The sequence below is a fragment of the Pan paniscus genome, chromosome 16 (assembly GCF_029289425.2).
Source record: "Pan paniscus chromosome 16, NHGRI_mPanPan1-v2.0_pri, whole genome shotgun sequence".
NCBI classification, from domain to species: Eukaryota; Metazoa; Chordata; class Mammalia; order Primates; family Hominidae; genus Pan; species Pan paniscus.
The window spans coordinates 39,270,597-39,289,891 of record NC_073265.2 but is presented as its reverse complement, the minus strand read 5'-3'; the positions used below and the strand labels follow the sequence as shown (position 1 = coordinate 39,289,891).

The 19,295-nt window shown below is 38.2% G+C and overlaps 1 protein-coding gene across 1 annotated transcript in view; it reads left to right on the top strand.

Annotated features, from left to right (window-relative positions):
- The window catches only part of ATP8B4 (ATPase phospholipid transporting 8B4 (putative)), a 266,536-nt gene that overhangs the window by 72,233 nt on the left and 175,008 nt on the right, over positions 1 to 19,295 (top strand). Inside the window, exons 6-8 of the mRNA XM_063596635.1 lie at positions 4,346 to 4,459; positions 7,103 to 7,201; positions 12,649 to 12,710. Of these exons, the coding sequence (XP_063452705.1) occupies positions 4,346 to 4,459; positions 7,103 to 7,201; positions 12,649 to 12,710 (275 nt within the window). The remainder of the gene's footprint in view (positions 1 to 4,345; positions 4,460 to 7,102; positions 7,202 to 12,648; positions 12,711 to 19,295) is intronic.

The window sequence follows — 19,295 nt, the reverse complement described above, 5'->3', positions numbered from 1 at the left end:
ATAATTCCTGCCGTGGTTTTGACGGTTATAGACATTGCATATGTCCTTTTTGCAAGATGCTAGGCTAACCTCTATTTTAGCTTTAAGTTAGAAGGAAAGTATAAAACAGAATTAGGAATGTGAGCTCCTTATTTAACTGTATTTTCTCCTTAGCTTTAATCTTCCCCATTCTTTTCTCCAAGTCCTTTCTTTAGAAAAACATGTGATTGACAGTACCAACACCCTATTTTGCAGTGTGTTAACTTCTTGAGTAGTTAACATACTGCAATATCATCATTATTAGCTTTCAGAACAGTTTTCAGTACATTAATGTGCATCAGACCAACTAAGCTGGAAACTCTTCTCTTGACATCTCTTCTTATTTTCCCAGAACTTGTAGCACAAAACTGGACACCTTGATTCCTGACAAATGTTGTATTAGTCCGTTTTCATGCTGCTAATAAAGACATACCTGAGACTGGGTAACTTATAAAGAAAAGAGGTTTAATTAATTCACAGTTCAGCATGGCTGGGGAGGCCTAAGGAATCTTAGAGTCGATGGAAGGGGAAGCAAACACGTCCTTCTTCACATGGAGGCAACAAGGAGAAGTGCTGAGCAAAAGAGGGGAAAGCCCCTTATAAAATGGTCAGATCTTGTGAAAACTCACTCACTATCATGAGAATAGCAGCATCAGGGTAACCACTCTAATGATTCAATTATCTCCCATCGGGTCCCTCCTATGACATGTGAGGATTATGGGAACTACAATTCAAGATGAGATTTGGGTAGGGACACAGCCCAACCATATCAAATGTTAAAAATGGTCATTTAACAGACGACTGGACTTTAAAAAAACAGATAGGAGTGATGGCTAGGAGCCAGTGTAGGTTCACCTAAAACAAGTTACCCCAAACTAACCTCATTTAAAAAATATTATTCTGGGCATATTGATTCTGAATTTCAGTAATATCTGTCACCCCAAATTTCTCATGTTATCTTTGTGGATAGGATAGAATTAAGCCTCAAATAATATAGTTACATGGCTTTACAAATGGTTAAATAAAACATATTTAATATGTTTTATATAAAACATGTTAAATCTGAAAAAATTGTTAACATTAATTTGTAGAGAGGTCTCTAGTAGTTTGCCATAGCTTTATTGGTTTAATTAAAATTTCTTTTGGTGCATTTAGCCTGTTTTTTTTTTTAATGTATATTTGTCTACAGCTTTGGAAGAACATATAAAAGGCATGTGTTTGAAATTTTCTGATGACACAAAGCTGGGAGGAATATTTAATGCTTTAGATAGTATACTCAAGATTAAATATTTTTTCATTAGGCTGGTGTAATAGGAAATATGAAAGATGTATACATAAATATTTTAAAAACCAACTATAAATGTATAGAAAGGGAAAGATGATTTAATAGTGATTTATGTAGAAATGATCTAGGAATTTTTGTTGATCAAAACTTAATATGAAGATATAGTGAGACACAATTGCCAGAATGCCAATGAAATCTTTGGACATGTCAGTACAATAGTTCAGAACACAGGACATCAAAGTCCTTACTATACATAGACTTGTTGAGCCAGATCTGCAGTTGTGTTTGGTTCTAGGCATCATGTTTTAAGAGAGATGCAGAGAAGCTGGGATGGACCCAAAAGAGCCTGACTGGGAAGAAATGTCTGTAAAATAAATCATGGAGAATGGTTGAAAGGTTTGGGAATGTCTGAGTCAGAATAAATATTTATGGGAGTCCTATGAGTGGTTCTCAAGTATTTGAAGGTTATCAACATAGAAAGGCCTTAGACTTGGTCTAGGTGACCCCAGGCATGGAATTTGCTATGTGGCAAGAAGACACTTCTCAAAAGAAGACATACATGTGACCAACAAATATATGAAAAAATGCTAAATAACACTAATCATTAAAGAAAGGCAAATCAAAACCACAATCAGATACCATCTCACACCAGTCAGAATGGCCATTATTAAAAAGTAAAAAAAGAAAAAAAATAACAGATGTTGGTGAGGTTGCAGAGAAAAAGGAATGCTTATACACTGTTGGTAGGAGTGTAAATAAGTTCAGCCATTGTGGAAAACAGTGTGGCAATTCCTCAAAGAACCTAAAAGAGAACTAGTATTTGACCCAGCAATCCAATTACTGGGTATACACCCAATGGAAAATAAATCGTTCTACCATAAAGACACATGCACTTGTATGTTCATTACGGCACTATTTACAATAGCAAAGACATGGAGTCAACCTAGATGCCCATCAATGGTGGACTGGATAAAGAAAAATGTGGTACATATACACCATGGAATACCACACAGGCATAAAAAAAGAATGAAACATGTCCTTTGCAGCAGCATGGGTGCAGCTGGAGGCCATTATCTGAAGTGAATTAACACAGGATCATAAAACCAAAGACTGCAAGTTCTCACTTATGAGTGGGGGCTGAACAATGGGTACTCATGGACATATACAGCAGCAATAGACATTGGGGATTACTAGAGTGAGGAGAGTGAAAGGGTGGGGGTAAGGGTTGAAAAACTACCTATTGGATACTATGCTTGTTACTAGGGAGAGTGGATGTCCCAGCTCTTGTCTAACTTGGAAGAAAGATTTCAACCAAGAGACAGTACAAAGATAGCAAAAAATGTTATTGAAAAGAAATATATTGTAAAGAGCTTATTGTAGGAAAAATGGGTACACCCCAAAGGAGGAGTGGGATGATCCTGTGCGAAAACAGTTCCAAAGGTTCTGCACAGGGAGCTTTATCATGCTGGACTTTTTCTGCAAATTACTGCCCCTGTCTCAGTTCTCCACCTTTCTCCTTTGCCTAGTTTTTCCCACTCCTGCCTTAACTCCTCGCCTAGGCTTGTGGGACCCTCCCTTACTGTTGGTTAATGTGCATGTGTGGGCTGGTGATCAGTACAAATCCTGTCTGATGGCCCTGCTCATTGCTGCCACCCCAGAAAGGTTGTATAGTGGTCAAATCTATACCTGTTGGGCCTGCATATCTCTTTGGAATTTCCTTGTGTGTCCTAATCTGTACTTGTGGTGCCAGGTTTCTCTTGGTAATGTCCCCTTTGCCCATCGTTTTTCCTTTTTTTTTTTGGCAGAGTCTTGCTCCGTCACCCAGGCTGGAGTGCAGTGGTGCAATCCCGGCTCAGTGCGACCTCCGCCTCCTGGGTTCAAGCGATTCTCCTGCCTCAGTCTCCTGAGTAGCTGGGATTACAGGCGTGCACAACCATGCCTGGCTAATTTTTGTATTTATAGTATAGAGGGGGTTTCATCTTGTTGGCCAGGCTGGTCTCGAACTCCTGACCTCAGGTGATCCACCCACCTCTGCCTCCCAAAATGCTGGGATTATAGGCGTGAGCCACTGTGCTTGGCCCCCTTTGCCCTCCTTATTAGCATGTAGCTAACGACATTCTGACATTTTAACTGCAGAGTGAATGATTATTGGGGTGTCTTAAGAGGCATTCTGCGGTGTTTCTTTCTGTGTGGCTACCTTCTCGCTCTCCTACCCACATATGACTAAGTGCCCCCCAACAACCATTAGAAATGGCATCAATATGCAAATTTTGGGTGGTCCCTCAGGTGTGAGCCTTCCCAGAGGTTTCCTTTCCCAGGAGCTCCCCTCCTGTTAATGTCTAGCTCTCCACCCACTCTAACATGCTCTTTACCTGATGACAGGATCATTCATACACCAAACCTCAGTGACATGTAGTTCTCTCATGTGACAATCCTGCACACATGCTCCTGAACCTAAAATAAAAGTAGAAAAAAATAGTTATTAAAAAAAAAAGAAGTTATAGGGAGGCAGATTTGGGTTCCTCATAATAAGGACCATTCCAGCAATTCCCGTTCTGAAATGGGGACAGGCTGCCTTGCAAGGCAGTCAGTTTCCCATCACAGGAGATCTTCTAAGACAGACCTAGGAGCCCTTTGTCAGAGGTATCTAAAAGGGTCATGCTTTGGGAAGGTGGACCAGATGATTTCTGAAGTTCCCTCCTGCCTTGCGGGCTCCAACAGGAACTCAATACTGCATACAGTAGGTACTCAAGCAATGACTGCCAAATAGTTGAGTGCTTAAGTCAGAAATCTCAGGGGTAGACTTTTGCATTTGATACATATTTAGTTACAGGTGAGTTTATGGCATGGACCAGTAATTTCACCTAGTATCAGGAGCATATCATCTTGGGAAAAATGAAGGCCTTGAGCCACACAGAGTTGAAATTTCCTAGATAACCGGCTTATCTTTCTTACTCTGGCTCAGGCTTGTAGGTTTTACAGCTATTTCTGATCATGAGCAATGCCTTGCCCCAAACTAACATGATGCTATTTCTTTTCCAGGATAATCGTATCCACACATCGAAATATAATATTCTCACCTTCTTGCCAATTAATTTATTTGAACAGTTCCAAAGAGTGGCAAATGCCTATTTTCTTTGCCTTCTGATCTTACAGGTAATATTTAGGTTGTATTTCTCTATTATCTGTTTGTTTAAAGTATTCATAAAATTGTAAAAAGTAAGTCAATTTACTTAGCTAAATGTTCGTGATTAGGTAAAATCATCCTTTATCAGATTTTTAATCTTGTTGTTGCTGTTTCTCTTCACAAACGTGGGAGAGGTAGGAATGGTTAAAAAGTAGTACATTCATCATTTTAAACACTGAGGTCACTTTAAAACACAGCCTTGCACTTTATTTGAACCAAACCAGAGCCTAATAATTACTGTTCATAGCCTCCCTCCTTTCTTTATCTCCCTTTCGCATCTACAGTGTGGGGATTGCCAGAGTTGAGGCAGAATCTTAGGTGACTGAGTAGGTTGCAGAGCTTAATTTTGCACATTTCATTTTCATTTAAGAACAGTGACATATTTTTAATATACATAAAGTGATGATGCTATATGTTATTTCACTGTAGGTGACTACTTTTGCAGTTTTGAATGGTTAATTGGTAGTTAGTAACCTTTGCTTTTTCTCCTGACTAAAATTTGCCTTTAAATGAAATTTCAGCTTTTATGGATATTTTGGGAAGGAAAAAAATATGAATCAAGGAAGCTACATATATACTGTACACATACATACTGTACACACACATAAATAGTTCATGTTAGCCAGTTATTTACCTAGTATTTATGTTAGCATACTTTAAGCAGATAAAACTGGTAGGTCGAGAATGGCTAAGAAGTAAGAAGATGGATTAGATTAATAGATTTGAGTACTGTTTTCTCTTTAATTGAATATCTATTTAAGAATATGTTTCAAGTGACAGAAATCTTAATTAGTTTGAGCAAAAGATAAATTATTCATGGGTATCTCATTTCAGGTATTACTGGATTCATGGGCACAATTTCATCAGGATGTGGCTTCTCTTTCTCTGTTTTTGTTTTGTTTTGTTTTTGTTTTTGTTTTCACACATTGGCCTTTCTTAGGTAGGCCCTCTACTTGGTGGCCCTGACAGCTTCCTGGTTCCAACTCAAGTCAGAGAGAGAGAGAGCGGGGCAGAGGTGGGGGCGGGGAGAGAGAGAAAGAGAGAGAAAGAAAATGAATGAAGGAATTACTTTTTCTGTTGCTCCAGCAAAAGTCTTGAGATTAGTTCTGATTGGAGCTGTATCTTCATTCCTAAACCTGTCACTGTGGCTCAAGAGTTTGATCCAGTAATTGACTTAACCAAGATCATATGCCAAACCCTGGATCCATGGTGGAATCAGTTTCCTAAAGTTATGTGGACAGAAAGTGAGGGGATATGATGGTTCCCTAAGAAATAGGAGTATATTTGAGAAGAACTGGGTGCTGATCAGGAAAACAAAAACAAACAATGAATAAACACCTTACTATTTGTTGAAGAAAGCTTAGAGTCCAAATTTCTTCCCCCCACCTCTCCCCATAAAGTTGCTTTTGGTTTCTTCAAGTAACACTTCACACCATTCCAGAATTTTGAATTCATTTCTCTAATGGCTTTCTCATTTGTGGCCAAAGGCTCTTGTTCATAGAATTTTATATTTAGAAGGGAACTTTGGGATGGTTCAGTCTAACCTCTCCTTTCTTTATTGATGAAGAAATTAGACCCAGAGAGATTAGGTGGTAAAGCTTTCACCATGAGTTGATGATGAACTAGGACTAGAATTTAGCTTTTCTGACACCAAGCTCAACATTTTTACTGCTACATCAGAGGCTTTTGAGTTTTTTAAAAAAAATCTTACATGGAAGCTGCTATATAAAATTGATTTAGAGTTGTTTTGATGGGGCCTGATCTTTAGCCACTGACCGTCTCTACCCCATCCTTTCCTGCCTGATGACCCTGAAGCAGCAGATTTTCAAATGAATCCCATTTGAAAACCACCTAAGAGATTTATGTCCACTGTCACTATGTCTCTCTTATGTGGGTGGCTTTGGAGGTATGGGCACAAGGGAATAGGGCTTGGAGTCCAAGAGACCTAGTTTCAAATTGTAACAGTATGTGATCTTGGCCCAGTTGCATGACCTGTTAGATTCTTCATTTATAAAATTGGGACATGATACCCAGGTCTGCAACATTTCCTGACTCCTGGTCACCATTCATAATGTAGTATTCTGTGTTGTGTACTGGGGGAACTATTTATGTGGAATACAAACCTTCCGGGATTATACGAAAACAATCCTGGTAGGAATCTAACTCAATGAACTTTTCCGAGGATTAAATGATGTAATAAATGGAAAGTACCTGGCACGGTGTCTGGTGCAAGGCAGATGTTCAAACAATCTCTCTTTGGGAATTGGTAAAAAGAGGAGTTGGTAAAATTGTTAAAAGTTGACATGAAAAGCAAAAAAGATGGGTGAAATTTAACATATTGGAGAAAGTGATCATCTGTGAGAGATTTCAAAAAGCTTCTCCCCTTGCTATAAAAATTTCAGTTTTTGGTTAGGTAGTTTGAAAACAAGTTCAATAATAATTCTACTCTATGTGTCTTATAACCAAATACAAACACTTAAATTATTGAAAGTCATTCTCCATTTGTACAAATAAGTCAATATAACCCCATTAATTTAAAATTAAATGACACAATTTGGAAGATATATTTTCTAACTTTAAAAGCCCTAAACTATTTGGAATGTTTGTTTCAGCTAATTCCAGAAATTTCCTCCTTGACCTGGTTTACCACCATTGTGCCTTTGGTCCTGGTGATAACTATGACAGCTGTCAAAGATGCCACAGATGACTATGTGAGTATTTGCTCTTGAGCATTCTTGAGGTCTCAATTTCAGTTGTGGCTTCTCAGAAATAGATAATGAAGATACATTTGAAATTTTGAATGAAGTTATTTTGGTCAATATCATATAAAGCTATTTTACTATTTGTTTGATGATTAATACAGGTGCTGTAAAACCAGAGCCTGTTTAAAAGCAAGAAGGCTTCAGTAACTAGATTCACTTTCTCCTTTTATAGATGAGAAAACTAAAGCCCAGAAAGAGCTAGTGATTTGCTAATAATACAACCAATTTGTGGAAGAGCAGAATTGGAAATCAACCTGCATTCACTCAGTGAAGTGTTACTTATTCTTTATCACATGTCTTTGTTTAAGGTTTGAGAGCTGGTAAATATTAGGTATTCTTATACATTGTTGTCATTATATTAGGAGTTACAAAGTCAAATATAGTTGATCCTTGAATGATGTGGGGGTTAGGGACACCAACTCCCTGTACAGTCAAAAATTCATGTATAAGTTTTGACTCTCTCAAAACTTTACTAATAGCCTATTGTTGGCCAGAAGCCTTACCAATAACATAAACAGTTGATTAACACATATTTTGTATGTTATATTTATTATACACTGTATTCTTATAATAAAGTAAGCTAGAGAAAAGAAAATGTTATTAAGAAAATTATAAAGAAGAGAAATATGTATGCTATTCATTAAGTGGAAGTAGATCATCATGAAGGTTTTCATTCTTGTCATCTTCATGTTTAGTAGGCTAAGGAGGAAGAGGAAGAGGAGGAATTGGTTTTACTGTCTCAGGGGTTGCGGAAGCAGAGGAAGGGGAAGCAGGAGAGCAAGCACACTCAATGTAGCCTTTAGAGAAAAAAAATCTGTGTATAAGTGGACCTGTGCAGTTCAAATTTATGTTCTTCAAGGGTCAACTGTAGCTTCAAAAGTCAGGAAACTAATGTAAATAAGTCAGATATAAGGCAATAGAGAATTTTAAAGTCTGCATAACCCAAAGGAAGTCATTCTCACTCAAAGACAAAACATAGTCTTGGGAAAACCAAACATTCTAAATCCAGACAAATTATATTTTCATCCTGAGTGATTGCATGTGCCCCCTCAATAACTGTCTATGCCAATGAGTTACAGGTTTATATTCCTAGCCCAAGTCACTCCTCTGAGCTCACACCCATATTTCCTGTTGCCTATTTTTAACCCATCTGTATCTTTAAAATGGTTTTCTTGTAGACAGCATATATAGTAGGCTAATAATTTTTAATAAAATCTGAAAATCTCTGCCTTTCAATTGGAATATTTAACCCATTTATGTTTAATATAATTATCATTATGGTTAGGCCATCTTTTATCTTGCTGTTGCTTTCTATATGCCCCATTGGCTCTTCATTATATTTTTCTCTCCCTACTTTTAGATTAATGGAGTGTTTTTTGTGATTCCATTTTATCTATATTATTGGCTTAACAGACATACTTTTTCATGGTTGTTTTAGTCTGTAGTAGTCTATCTCAAGCAATCTGTTTTCAGAACACTGGCACTTACTCACCACACCCCTCTGTGCTAAGCTATATGGAGAATGCAGAAATGAAAGAGACACCAGAAAACGAAGTTAAAAAAAAAACTTAACATTCAGTAGAGGGAGGTGGGTCATGTTCATGAACAATAATAATATGAGATAAAAATGGTGTGAAATTCATAATTTAAAAGAACCAAAGTGCTTTGGTTCTTTGAGGGGGGAAGATGAACTTCAGTAGCTAGATTGATAACAGAGGTGGGATGTGTGAAAGAGAATTAGGGAAGACATTATGGAGAAAGTGGGAACTCACCCCTGCTAAGAGTAGTTGAGTATGGTGAAGACATATGGGAAGATTTGTACTTATCAAGTTGGTTCATGTGATATTTCCTCATAGTTATCTTACATATAATTTTTTGATAAATCAATTTGATGCAAGTCATTTTAAAAGAGCACACATACACACAAATAATGCATGTGTCTTCATATATCATTTTTTAAAGAATACACAGGATATAACTCTTCATTTCTTAATGAAATTTCTAGCCTATTTCATGGTTCACATTTTGACTATAACCTTTGAGGTTAGTTTTTTTTTTTTTTTTTTTTTTTAAGACAGAGTCTCACTCTGTCACCCAGGTTGGAGTGCAGTGGCATGATCTCGGCTCACTGCAACTTCTGCCTCATGGGTTCAAGCAATTCTCTTGCCTCAGCCTCCTGAGTAGCTGGGACTACAGGTGTATGCTGCAACGCCTGGCTAATTTTTTGTGTTTTAGCAGAGATGGGGTTTTACTGTGTTGAAAATTTTTTGTTTGTTTGTTTGTTTTGAGACGGAGTTTTGCTCTGTCACCCAAGCTGGAGTGCAGTGGCGCAATCTTGGCTTACTGCAACCTCCGCCTCCCGGGTTCAAGCAATTCTCCTGCCTCAGCCTCCTGAGTAGCTGGGACTATAGACACGTACCACTACACCTGGCTAATTTTTTGTATTTTTAGTAGAGATGGGGTTTCACCATGTTAGCCAAGATGGTCTCGATCTGACCTCGTGATCTGCCTGCCTTGGCTTCTCAAAGTCCTGGGATTACAGGCATGAGCCACTGTGCCTGGCCCCAGATTTTTAACAAACACATAGGATCCATCCACACTGATGAGTAATATCACATTAAAGTGGCTAACTTGGGATGTTCCTGGAGTTTACTGATTCCTGTGAGGTTGCCATTGTTCAAGGTACTTTGGGGTCTCTTCTTATAGAATTGTCTTCTGAAGGTCAGTGTACAAGGTAGTCTTATGACTTAATGGCTTCACAGCTTTGGAAACAAATGCTACTTCTCAAGCCTAATCAAAAATCTTATCCACCAGACATGCTTTCTAAGAGTGGCTTTCATATATTTCAAAACATGAGACATCTCATTATGTCTTTTCAAAGGACATAGAGCTCAATTCTCAAAGGATAGAGAACATTCTGAGGAACAGGCTATGAGCTCCAGAGGTAATTCTAAGAGAGGAAATTTCAACAATCATTTGAGCAATGGCATCTTTGGAGTAAATGTGTGGTTTTTCCATGTTATCTGATTTTTCAGGGAAATGGTACTCATTTAGATGCATGAGTTCCTACATATTGGCCTTAAAGGTCTTCATTATAGTCACACTTCATAGAGGAATAAATGGTAGAGTAGAAAGAATATTGGCTTTGGAGAAAGACACCTTACTATCCTACCACCTTACCCTACCATGTACTAACAGTTTGACATGAGGCAAATGACTTAACTTCTCAAACCTTTCCTTTTCTGTATAACATAGCCAATGACACCAGAGCTGTTGGGAAGAGAGAAAGCGATATGTGTAAAGCATCAGGTATAGAACCTAGCTCACAGGGAGTACACAATGAATGCTAGCCCTCTACTTCCTTTCTTTCCTGTGGAAGTTCCCCTCTGAGACTTCATATTTATTTCTTAGAGGAGAAATTGTCAATAAGAGTCAGGCTGGCCTTGAAACTACCATTTCTAATCCTTCCAGACTCCATCTACTCCAATATCAAGTCCTCTTGGTAAAACCTGAGCAGAAGTAGAAGTGATTACATCTCCCCGAGAGTGAGCTGCTCAGCTTTTGGGGGATGAGCTGACTGGTCTTTTTCTGTGATGTTCAGCTAGTCAATTTAGGGGATTTACATGACTAAACAAAAAGTCTCCTTTTGATTCCATTGCAGTTAATGCTTGAATGTGCTTTCACCTTTTTGTGATGTTATGTGCCAGTTCATTAACTGGACACCTTCACCAGTCAGGGTCTTGGCAAAACACAGAGGTCACCCTGAAATTGGGTGGATTGGAGAGTTTAATAATGATGGGATCATTTACAAAGGGTGTGGGCAAGGAAAAGCAGCTATGGCAGCAACATGGTTGGCAATACTACTAGACCTGAAGAGGCAAAGGAATGAAGGAGTGACCAGACCTGGAGACATAGTTGAGGCCTGTTTGTAGCAGCTGTGCCTGTCTGTGGAAGCAGCCATTGCTAACCCAGCTAGAAGAAAGCCAGGGGATAAATTCCCTCATTTCACTTTTCTCTGACTCGAATCTTCTGCCAGTACTATCTGTTGGCCAAATCTTACCAGAAGCCACAGGACAGGGACCACAGAGCCCAGCTTTTCATGGCACAGGGCAGAGTGGAGACGAATGCTGTGTAGATATGGTGGAGGAGAGAATATTCAGCAACCCTTCCAAATTGTGCACTCAGATCAAATAATGTTTCCATTTCTATTGTTCTACTTGTAGGAAGAAGTATTCATGTCAATGGGTGACGTGTGACTTAATTTACTTCTTTACCATTATCATAAACTAATTTTATGTTAACAAATGCTAAAGAGCTTGTTTTCTTATTTTTACTGGTAATATCTATTAACTTATACCTGCCATTCTGAGTAATTGTATGTACTGGGCATAGCATAATAGAAAGATTGGGATGGATTTGGGAAGGCTGTAGAAAAAGGAAAAGGGCTGGTTGAAGCATTTTGTATTTTGTGATTTTGACACAACATTTTGTATTTAAGAAAAAAAAAAACATTCTGATGATTAAAATCTATGAAATTGAAGTTTCTGTCTTCTGAAAAGACTACCCCTATTCATCTGTGCATGTAGGCTAATTTGCTGAAATAACTATATTATAGCCCATTACTAATGGTATTACCATTTTCTCTATATTACTTTTTTTTCTCTTATAGCCTACTACTACTATCTGATCTTGACATTTCACATAGAAAGACTTACCTGAATGACTGCTAATTTATGAGCCTAGTAGAGAGCTCTTAATATTGAGATTCTTTCAAGCTATATAAGATGCTTACATTACTGGAGTAAACAATAAGAAATACAACCATTTGGACATAAATCACCAATCTACACCAAATGTGTTTCAGTATTGGATTCTAATTTTTGTTTTAAATGCTCAGTACTTCATAAGATCACTGTTAACAATTAGAATTTCTGGAGAATAAAAATTCATGTTGTTACAAGTGACTTCTTGACTTCAAAGAAATCCATAAAACAGGAAGAATGATGTTCTAATAAAGCACTCAGTACACATGGGAGAGAAATGGAAGCCCCATTCCTTGTTAAAGACATCAAAATTAATACATGGTTTTCTCTGAGACTATAAGGTACAGTAGAGAGCATATTGTCTTCTTAGAAGCAACTAAACGTGTGGAGATTGGAAGAGTAGTGGCTAGCCTTGTTGTTTCATTGGTGACATCCAGAGTGTAATGTAGTGAGAAGGGTTTTGATTTAGATTTAGAACATGTAGAGCTGGGTTCACAGGAAGCCCAAACAGTGTCATCTTAGACCAGTGACAACACTGTTTAAATGGATGAACTCAAAGTATTGCCAGTGTGCTTATTTGGGCTGACAAAGTACCTTGTAATGTGTTTTCTCACAAACACTTTGATTTTTCAGTTTCGCCACAAGAGTGATAATCAAGTGAATAATCGGCAGTCTGAAGTGCTCATCAACAGCAAGTAAGAAATACATTCTGTGGGTTATTCTGAAAATTTCTAGGACCCTGAAACAGCTCTTGACGATTGGTGGCTTTCTCTTTTAATTAGATACATGATTCTTTTTTCCCTTTAATTTATTAAAAATTGAACTTTAATTCCATTTTATCTTCATGGCTCTCTTTTATGTTCCGCAAATGCTTGTGCTACTCACTCAACTTTGACTTCAGATTCCTTTGGTGTACCTTTTATGGAACACAGACACATCTTTGTCACTTTCCATTTCTAGATCCAGTACTATTTAGAATTGGTGCATATGGGGTTTTGTATGTGGTAGATGTTTCATGAGTGTGTGAATTATTTAATTTGGTAATTTCTGGGGAATATTGCTAGAGAGACTTCTCACACATTACTGTATCAAGTGGTAGTGATAAGAATTTTGTATTCACTTGATAGTGGAATATACATGGGCCATCTACCATAGTACAATTTTTTCATTGCTTTTATATTCATCCATCAATGAAGAAAAAGTATTTGTGGGAACAGTGCTAGAATCAGAAATGCTTTAAAAACACATGCATTTATCCACAAACGACAGCAAAAACACCTCCAGAAAACTTAGCAGGGGTAATTTTAAAACTTCTTTCCATCATTTCTTACTCTCTTTTTTGCTGTCCCCCCCCTTATTTTTTTGCTAATGATAATGTGGCAAAGTAAATTTTAATGATGTACTTAAATCTGGCAGTCAGTCACATCAGGCAATGATTTTGAATCATTTGGATACCGTGAAGAATGTAATTTTTAAAGAGAAAATAATAAAATGAATTAGCCGTATGTGAGGGAAAATGCTAAAGATATCAAGAGGGGCTAGGTAGCTTAGGCAATACATGGTGATATTGAAGTAATCTCTATAACTAAAATATTGATTGATTTCTAATAACAATGAATACCTACAGTTTTTCTTTTGGCTTGTTTTAGAAAATGGTGTAAAAAGGACAGTGAAGAAAAATGATCTTAAGCTAAAACCATAGTTGTAGAGACAGAGCCTTGGAAAGTGTGATCCTGGTGTGACATGGATAAGCCATAAACGTGCCTGGACCCCCATGGTTCAATTCCAGGTTAGCTGGTTTTGAATCATTGCCGCCACAATATGGTGTTAAAAGTATGCATTTTGCACTGAGAGACTTAAGTATGAGTTTTGTCCTACTCTGAATAATTCTGTGGTCTTGGGGAAGTTTTTAATATCTGTAAGCACTGGATTTCTCCTCTGTAAGGTGGGGTTATAATGTGTTCTCTCCCATGGATGGAGTTGCTGTCAAAGTTAAAGGAGTTCTGTAAAATGCTTGGCCCAGTGTCTTGTATGTTGTTAGCATTCTCCATGTAGTCTTGTTACTTCTTTAAAAGGCTCTTTATAAGACAGAGTATGTGTGGTTCTGGGTAGCACTGTTGCATATCTTGACTTTCTCAAGTCTGAAAGTTCTGACTGTGTATTAGATCTGATGTTAATACGTTCCTTTCCCAAGGAACATCTAATCATCAGTCTCATTACTTTGAAGTCTCATCTCATATAAAGTGTGTTAAAAGTAAATACACTTACATAGTGAATTTGAACTAATAACTAGCATATCTTTTAATGTCTCTCAAATTACCAGTCAAAATACCTGGATTGTGATAGACGTTGGGGCCTCTATTTGGAGGCCATGGGATTAATCCAATAACTTCGATATTCAGAAATGTGATGACTATGTGTCTCCCACACATGGTGACTATCATTATCATTATCATTTGAAATAGTGTTAGTGTTACTTTCTTGTGGTTTTATTTAGCTTTTTGTTAATTCCTTGTGAGATAGTATCTCTTTGTAACGCAATATGGCATGATGTATTGAAAAGCATTGTTGCTGATCCTGTAAAGTTGAAGGGAGAATCATCTATCATTGAGAATGGAATGGAGTATTTTTTAGGATTCAGTGAAAAATCAGGCAAAAATGTCCATTTGAGAGATTATCCACAACCTTGAGCTTCTCTAGGGTAGGGGTTCTTTCTCTTGATTGTGTTTGTGTCCCTTGAGCCTACCACAGTATCTGTTGAATTTTCAAACTATGCTGTAACAAGTCCTTGCAGAGAGGGCAACCTACAAGACGGACTTGTCCTGTTAAATTCTGCTAAATCCCATCATTAGCCAATTCCAGTGCATAGGATGGTGGTTTCTGTAGAATGTGCTCAGGCTATGGAGACTGGCTTTTCACTTTTTGGATTTTGAGATATTGGGGAAATCAGTTATGGAGGATGCTGTTGGGGTTCTGCCCAGATCTCCCTGTCTTTCTGTGCTCATCCCCAATCACCCATGTGCATTACTTCTAAGAGCTTGCACCTGCCACTTTCTTCATGGCTTGGCCCTTGGGATATTGGACCCAGTGACCAACTGGGGCACGAGCGTCAAACAGCAGCTCTCCTGCCTCAGGTTGGACAAACACTGAGGTGTAACTTGCACTCGTGAGTGCCCCTTGAGCTCGGGCTGAGGACAGGACTTGCCTGCAATCACACTCTTGCTTGGCTTCTTCCCCTTTCCTCTGTTGCTTCTCATCTCCCTTCCCAGTTTCTCCTAGAAATACTTTCTTAATGAGCCACTTGCATGTGAATACTCATCTCAGGATCTGCTTCCAGGGAAGCAGGTATAAGATAGTAGTTAATGCATAATTAAGCCCATGGCAATATTAAGAGAAAATATTTAAAAAGTGTTTTGGCCCTATCCTTGGCATCTGTGGGCCACAATTCAGGAATAAAGTAAAATGGCTGGAGGGGATCTGGGCTCTGGGAGTCCAGGTGTTGCTGGGGTGGGTGTCACATTGGGTTGGGCACTGCCAGGTGCTTGTGGCTTCCCTTGTGTATTCCTGGCAGAAGGTCTTGGACTTAGGGTCTTCAAACTAGGGCAGGAGCCATTGGCATGTCCTGGAAGGAGGCAGGGCATAGTCAGCTTTGGAGAGGAGGACCCTAAAGGGAAGAAAGTGGGATGAAAAGTAGCAGTCAGGAAACCTGGGTCCTTGTAAGTGATTACTGTGTGACTTTGGGCAATTGATTTTCCTTCCGGGCTTCAGGTACCCCTTCTCCTGTGCTCAGGAGCCAGGAAAGTGGGTGGCTACATTCAGATTCAACACGTTTATTGAGCAACTACTATGTGTGGGCCCCAGTGCTCCCACACTTAAGTCTCATAAAACCCTAAGGTGTGGGTAATAGTGCCCCAATTTTAAAGATGAGGGGATTAAGGCCCAGAAGGGATGACTAGCCCAGGGTTTCATGGCAGGTAAGAGTCTACGTTAGAGTTCTATCCATTCATGATGCAATGTGTCAAGTGTGGACTTTGTGGTCTCATCAAGTCTTCTCTATTTATTTTATGTTTGAAGGGCTTTGTATACAATCATATACATATAAACATCATTATGTAATATATATGTAGTTTACCTATATGTTAATTTGCATATGTAAGTACACACATACATCCACACTTTCAGTGCCTGGAGCATTACTCGTAACATTCTTAGCACCAAGTGAATTATAATGTAAACCTCAGCCACGATATAATTATGGAAGTGAAACCCTTCCTTTCTAACCTTCCTCTACAATTTCGCTTTTTTTTTGTTTTCTTACTCTATTCCTTTCAAATCAGGACAAATCTTCTGCCTTTACAAACTGTTGTAATATGTGAAAGTGCTTAAGAAATGGGTGTTGTATTAGCTTTTGGTAAAATCTTTTGATGACTTTTGTTTTAAAAGTAAGTAGCGGTGGCATGATTCCTTATTGTAGAAGTTAATGTGACTGCTGCACAAGAAGTGCACATTCTCAGCCCTAGGCTACAAGATACTGTTGGCAAGTCTGCGAGTACCAATACATACTTAAATGTTTCATAAGAGGATGTTTCCTCAAGTCATGCTAACTATTCCTGGCCACCGTGGGAGCAACTGGGCAGGTGAAGGGCAAGTGAGAGGGATCCTGAAAGTTCCTGCAGAGGTCACCTAATCCCATGCTCCTCAAACTGGACATCACATTAGAATCACTTGGAGGAGTTAAAAAATACCCACATCCCATTTACAGCCCAGAGCAATTAAATGAGGGTCTTGGGGATGAGGCCCTGGTGTTTCTTAAAGTTTCCAAGATGAGTCTAATGTACAGACAGGTTTGAGAACCTCTAATTGAAGCCATATCTTTACCCATATCTGTCTGTTTATACTTATATTTTATGTCTAATTTTAAGAGACACTCAATGGCCGGGTGTGGTGGCTCATGCCTGTAAACCCAGCAGTTTGGGAGGCCGAGAAGGTGGGTAACCTGAGGTCAGGATTTTGAGACCAGCTTGACCAACATGGTGAAACCCCATCTCTACCAAAAATACAAAAATTAGCTGGGCATGGTGGCAGGCACTGGTAATCCCAGCTACCCAGGAGGATGAGGCAGGAGAATTATTTGAACCCAGAGGGGGAGGTTGCAGTGAGCCGAGATCATGCCATTGCACTCCAGCCTGGGTGACAAGAGTGAAACTCTATCTAAAAAAAAAAAAAAAAAAAACACTCAAGGAAAGGAATTCCATTTAATCCAAAATGGCAAGCATCTATACACCGTTGGTGGGAATGTAAATTACTTAGTCACTGTGGAAAGCAGTGTGGATATTTCTCAAAGAACGTAAAACAGAACTACTATTTGACCCAGCAATTTCATTACTGGATATACACCCAGTGGAAAATAAGTCATTCTACCATAAATACACACACACACACACATATGTTCATTGCAGCACTGTTCACAATAGCAAAGACATGGAATCTTCCTAAATGCCCATCAATAATGGACTGGATGAAGAAAATGTGGTATATATACACCATGGAATACTACATAGCCATAAAAAAGAACAAAATCATGTTCTCTGCAGCAACACGGATGCTGCTGGAGGGTATTATCCTAAGTAAATTAACACAGGAACAGAAAACCAAAAACCACATGTTCTCACTTATAAGTGGGGGCTAGTTATTGAGTACACATGGATATAAAGATAGGAATAAACATTGTGAACTACTAGAGAAGGGAGAAGGGGAGCAGGACAGGGATTGGAAAACTACCTATTGAGTACTATGCTCACTACCTGAGTGGTAGGATCATTTGTATCCCAAACCTCAGCATCACACAATATTCCCATGTAATGATCCTGCACATGTATCCCCTGAATCTAAAATAAAAGTTAAATTATTAAAAAATAAGATGGTAAGCATAGTTTTTCACATAATAAGTATTTTAAAAAGCCGAGGATTCTCTTTTCATTCTTCCAGGCTGCTAGCATCCCTTCTTTGTGTCATTATTAACAAATAGAGTCCATATCACTTCTTAACATTTTTACTTCTCCAGCATCTTCTAAACTTAAGATTTTGCATTAGAACAGTCTGAGATCAGATGCTTCAGTGCAATTGCCCTTCATTTAGTCGGGATATTTCCCTGACACTTTTAGATTTTAAATTGTACTTGACTGTAAGCTTTTTGTGCAACATTCTACTTTATACTTTCCTGGGCATTGGTAAATTTTGCTTAAATCTCTGAAGCTCTCATAGGCCTGTTTCCATCAATCTTATTCATTTTTGGAAACTGTGTATTATGGGGAAAGGAAGGAGCTTTCTTTTACTACTGTAGAGTATTGTCTCTGCACTTTCCAAGTCTGGTGTTTCTAGATGCTGCATAATTACGTGAACAAATATACTCTTTCAATAGGAACAACTTGTTCAATCAACTTTTCTAGTTTGAGTGATGACTCCCTTTGGATATTAGGATTTAAAATTCGGTTTTATTTTTTCTTTGTTGTGTATTTTTTTCCTTTATAAAAGCAGCATATATTCATTAAGAGAAATTTGGAAAACAAGAAAAAGTGGATGGAAGAAAATAACATTCATTCTTCCACTATCCAAAGTAATTATTGTTACTATTTTCTTATATTTCCTCTCTGTCTTTTTTTCTATGCCAAGATTTCTTATAATTGTGTATTTACATTTTTATCCTTCTGCTTCTACTTTATATCATATCATTATGATTTCTTATTTCTTTATACATACGATTTTTAGGGGCTACATAACATTCCATCCAGTGCATATCTCACAATTCACGTACCATTTCTCTGTTGTTTGGATGTTTGTTTTCAATTTTAAAATATAATTTCTTGATCTTTCTTGATCTAGAACCAGAAATACCATTTGACCCAGCAATTCCATTACTGGATATTTGCCCAAAGTATTATAAGTCATTCTACCCTAAAGGCACATGCACACGTATGTTTATTGCAGCACTATTTACAGTAGCAAAAACTTGGAACCAACCCAAATGCCCATCAATGATAGACTGGATAAAGAAAATATGGCACATATACACCATGGAATACTATGCAGCCATAAAAAAGAATGAGTTCATATCCTTTGCAGGGACATGGATGAAGCTGGAAGCCATTATTCTCAGCAAACTAACACAGGAACAGAAAACCAAATACCACATGTTCTCATTCATAAGTGGGAGTTGAACAATGAGAACACATGGACATAGGGAGGGGAACATCACACACCAGGGCCTGTCAGGGGGTGGG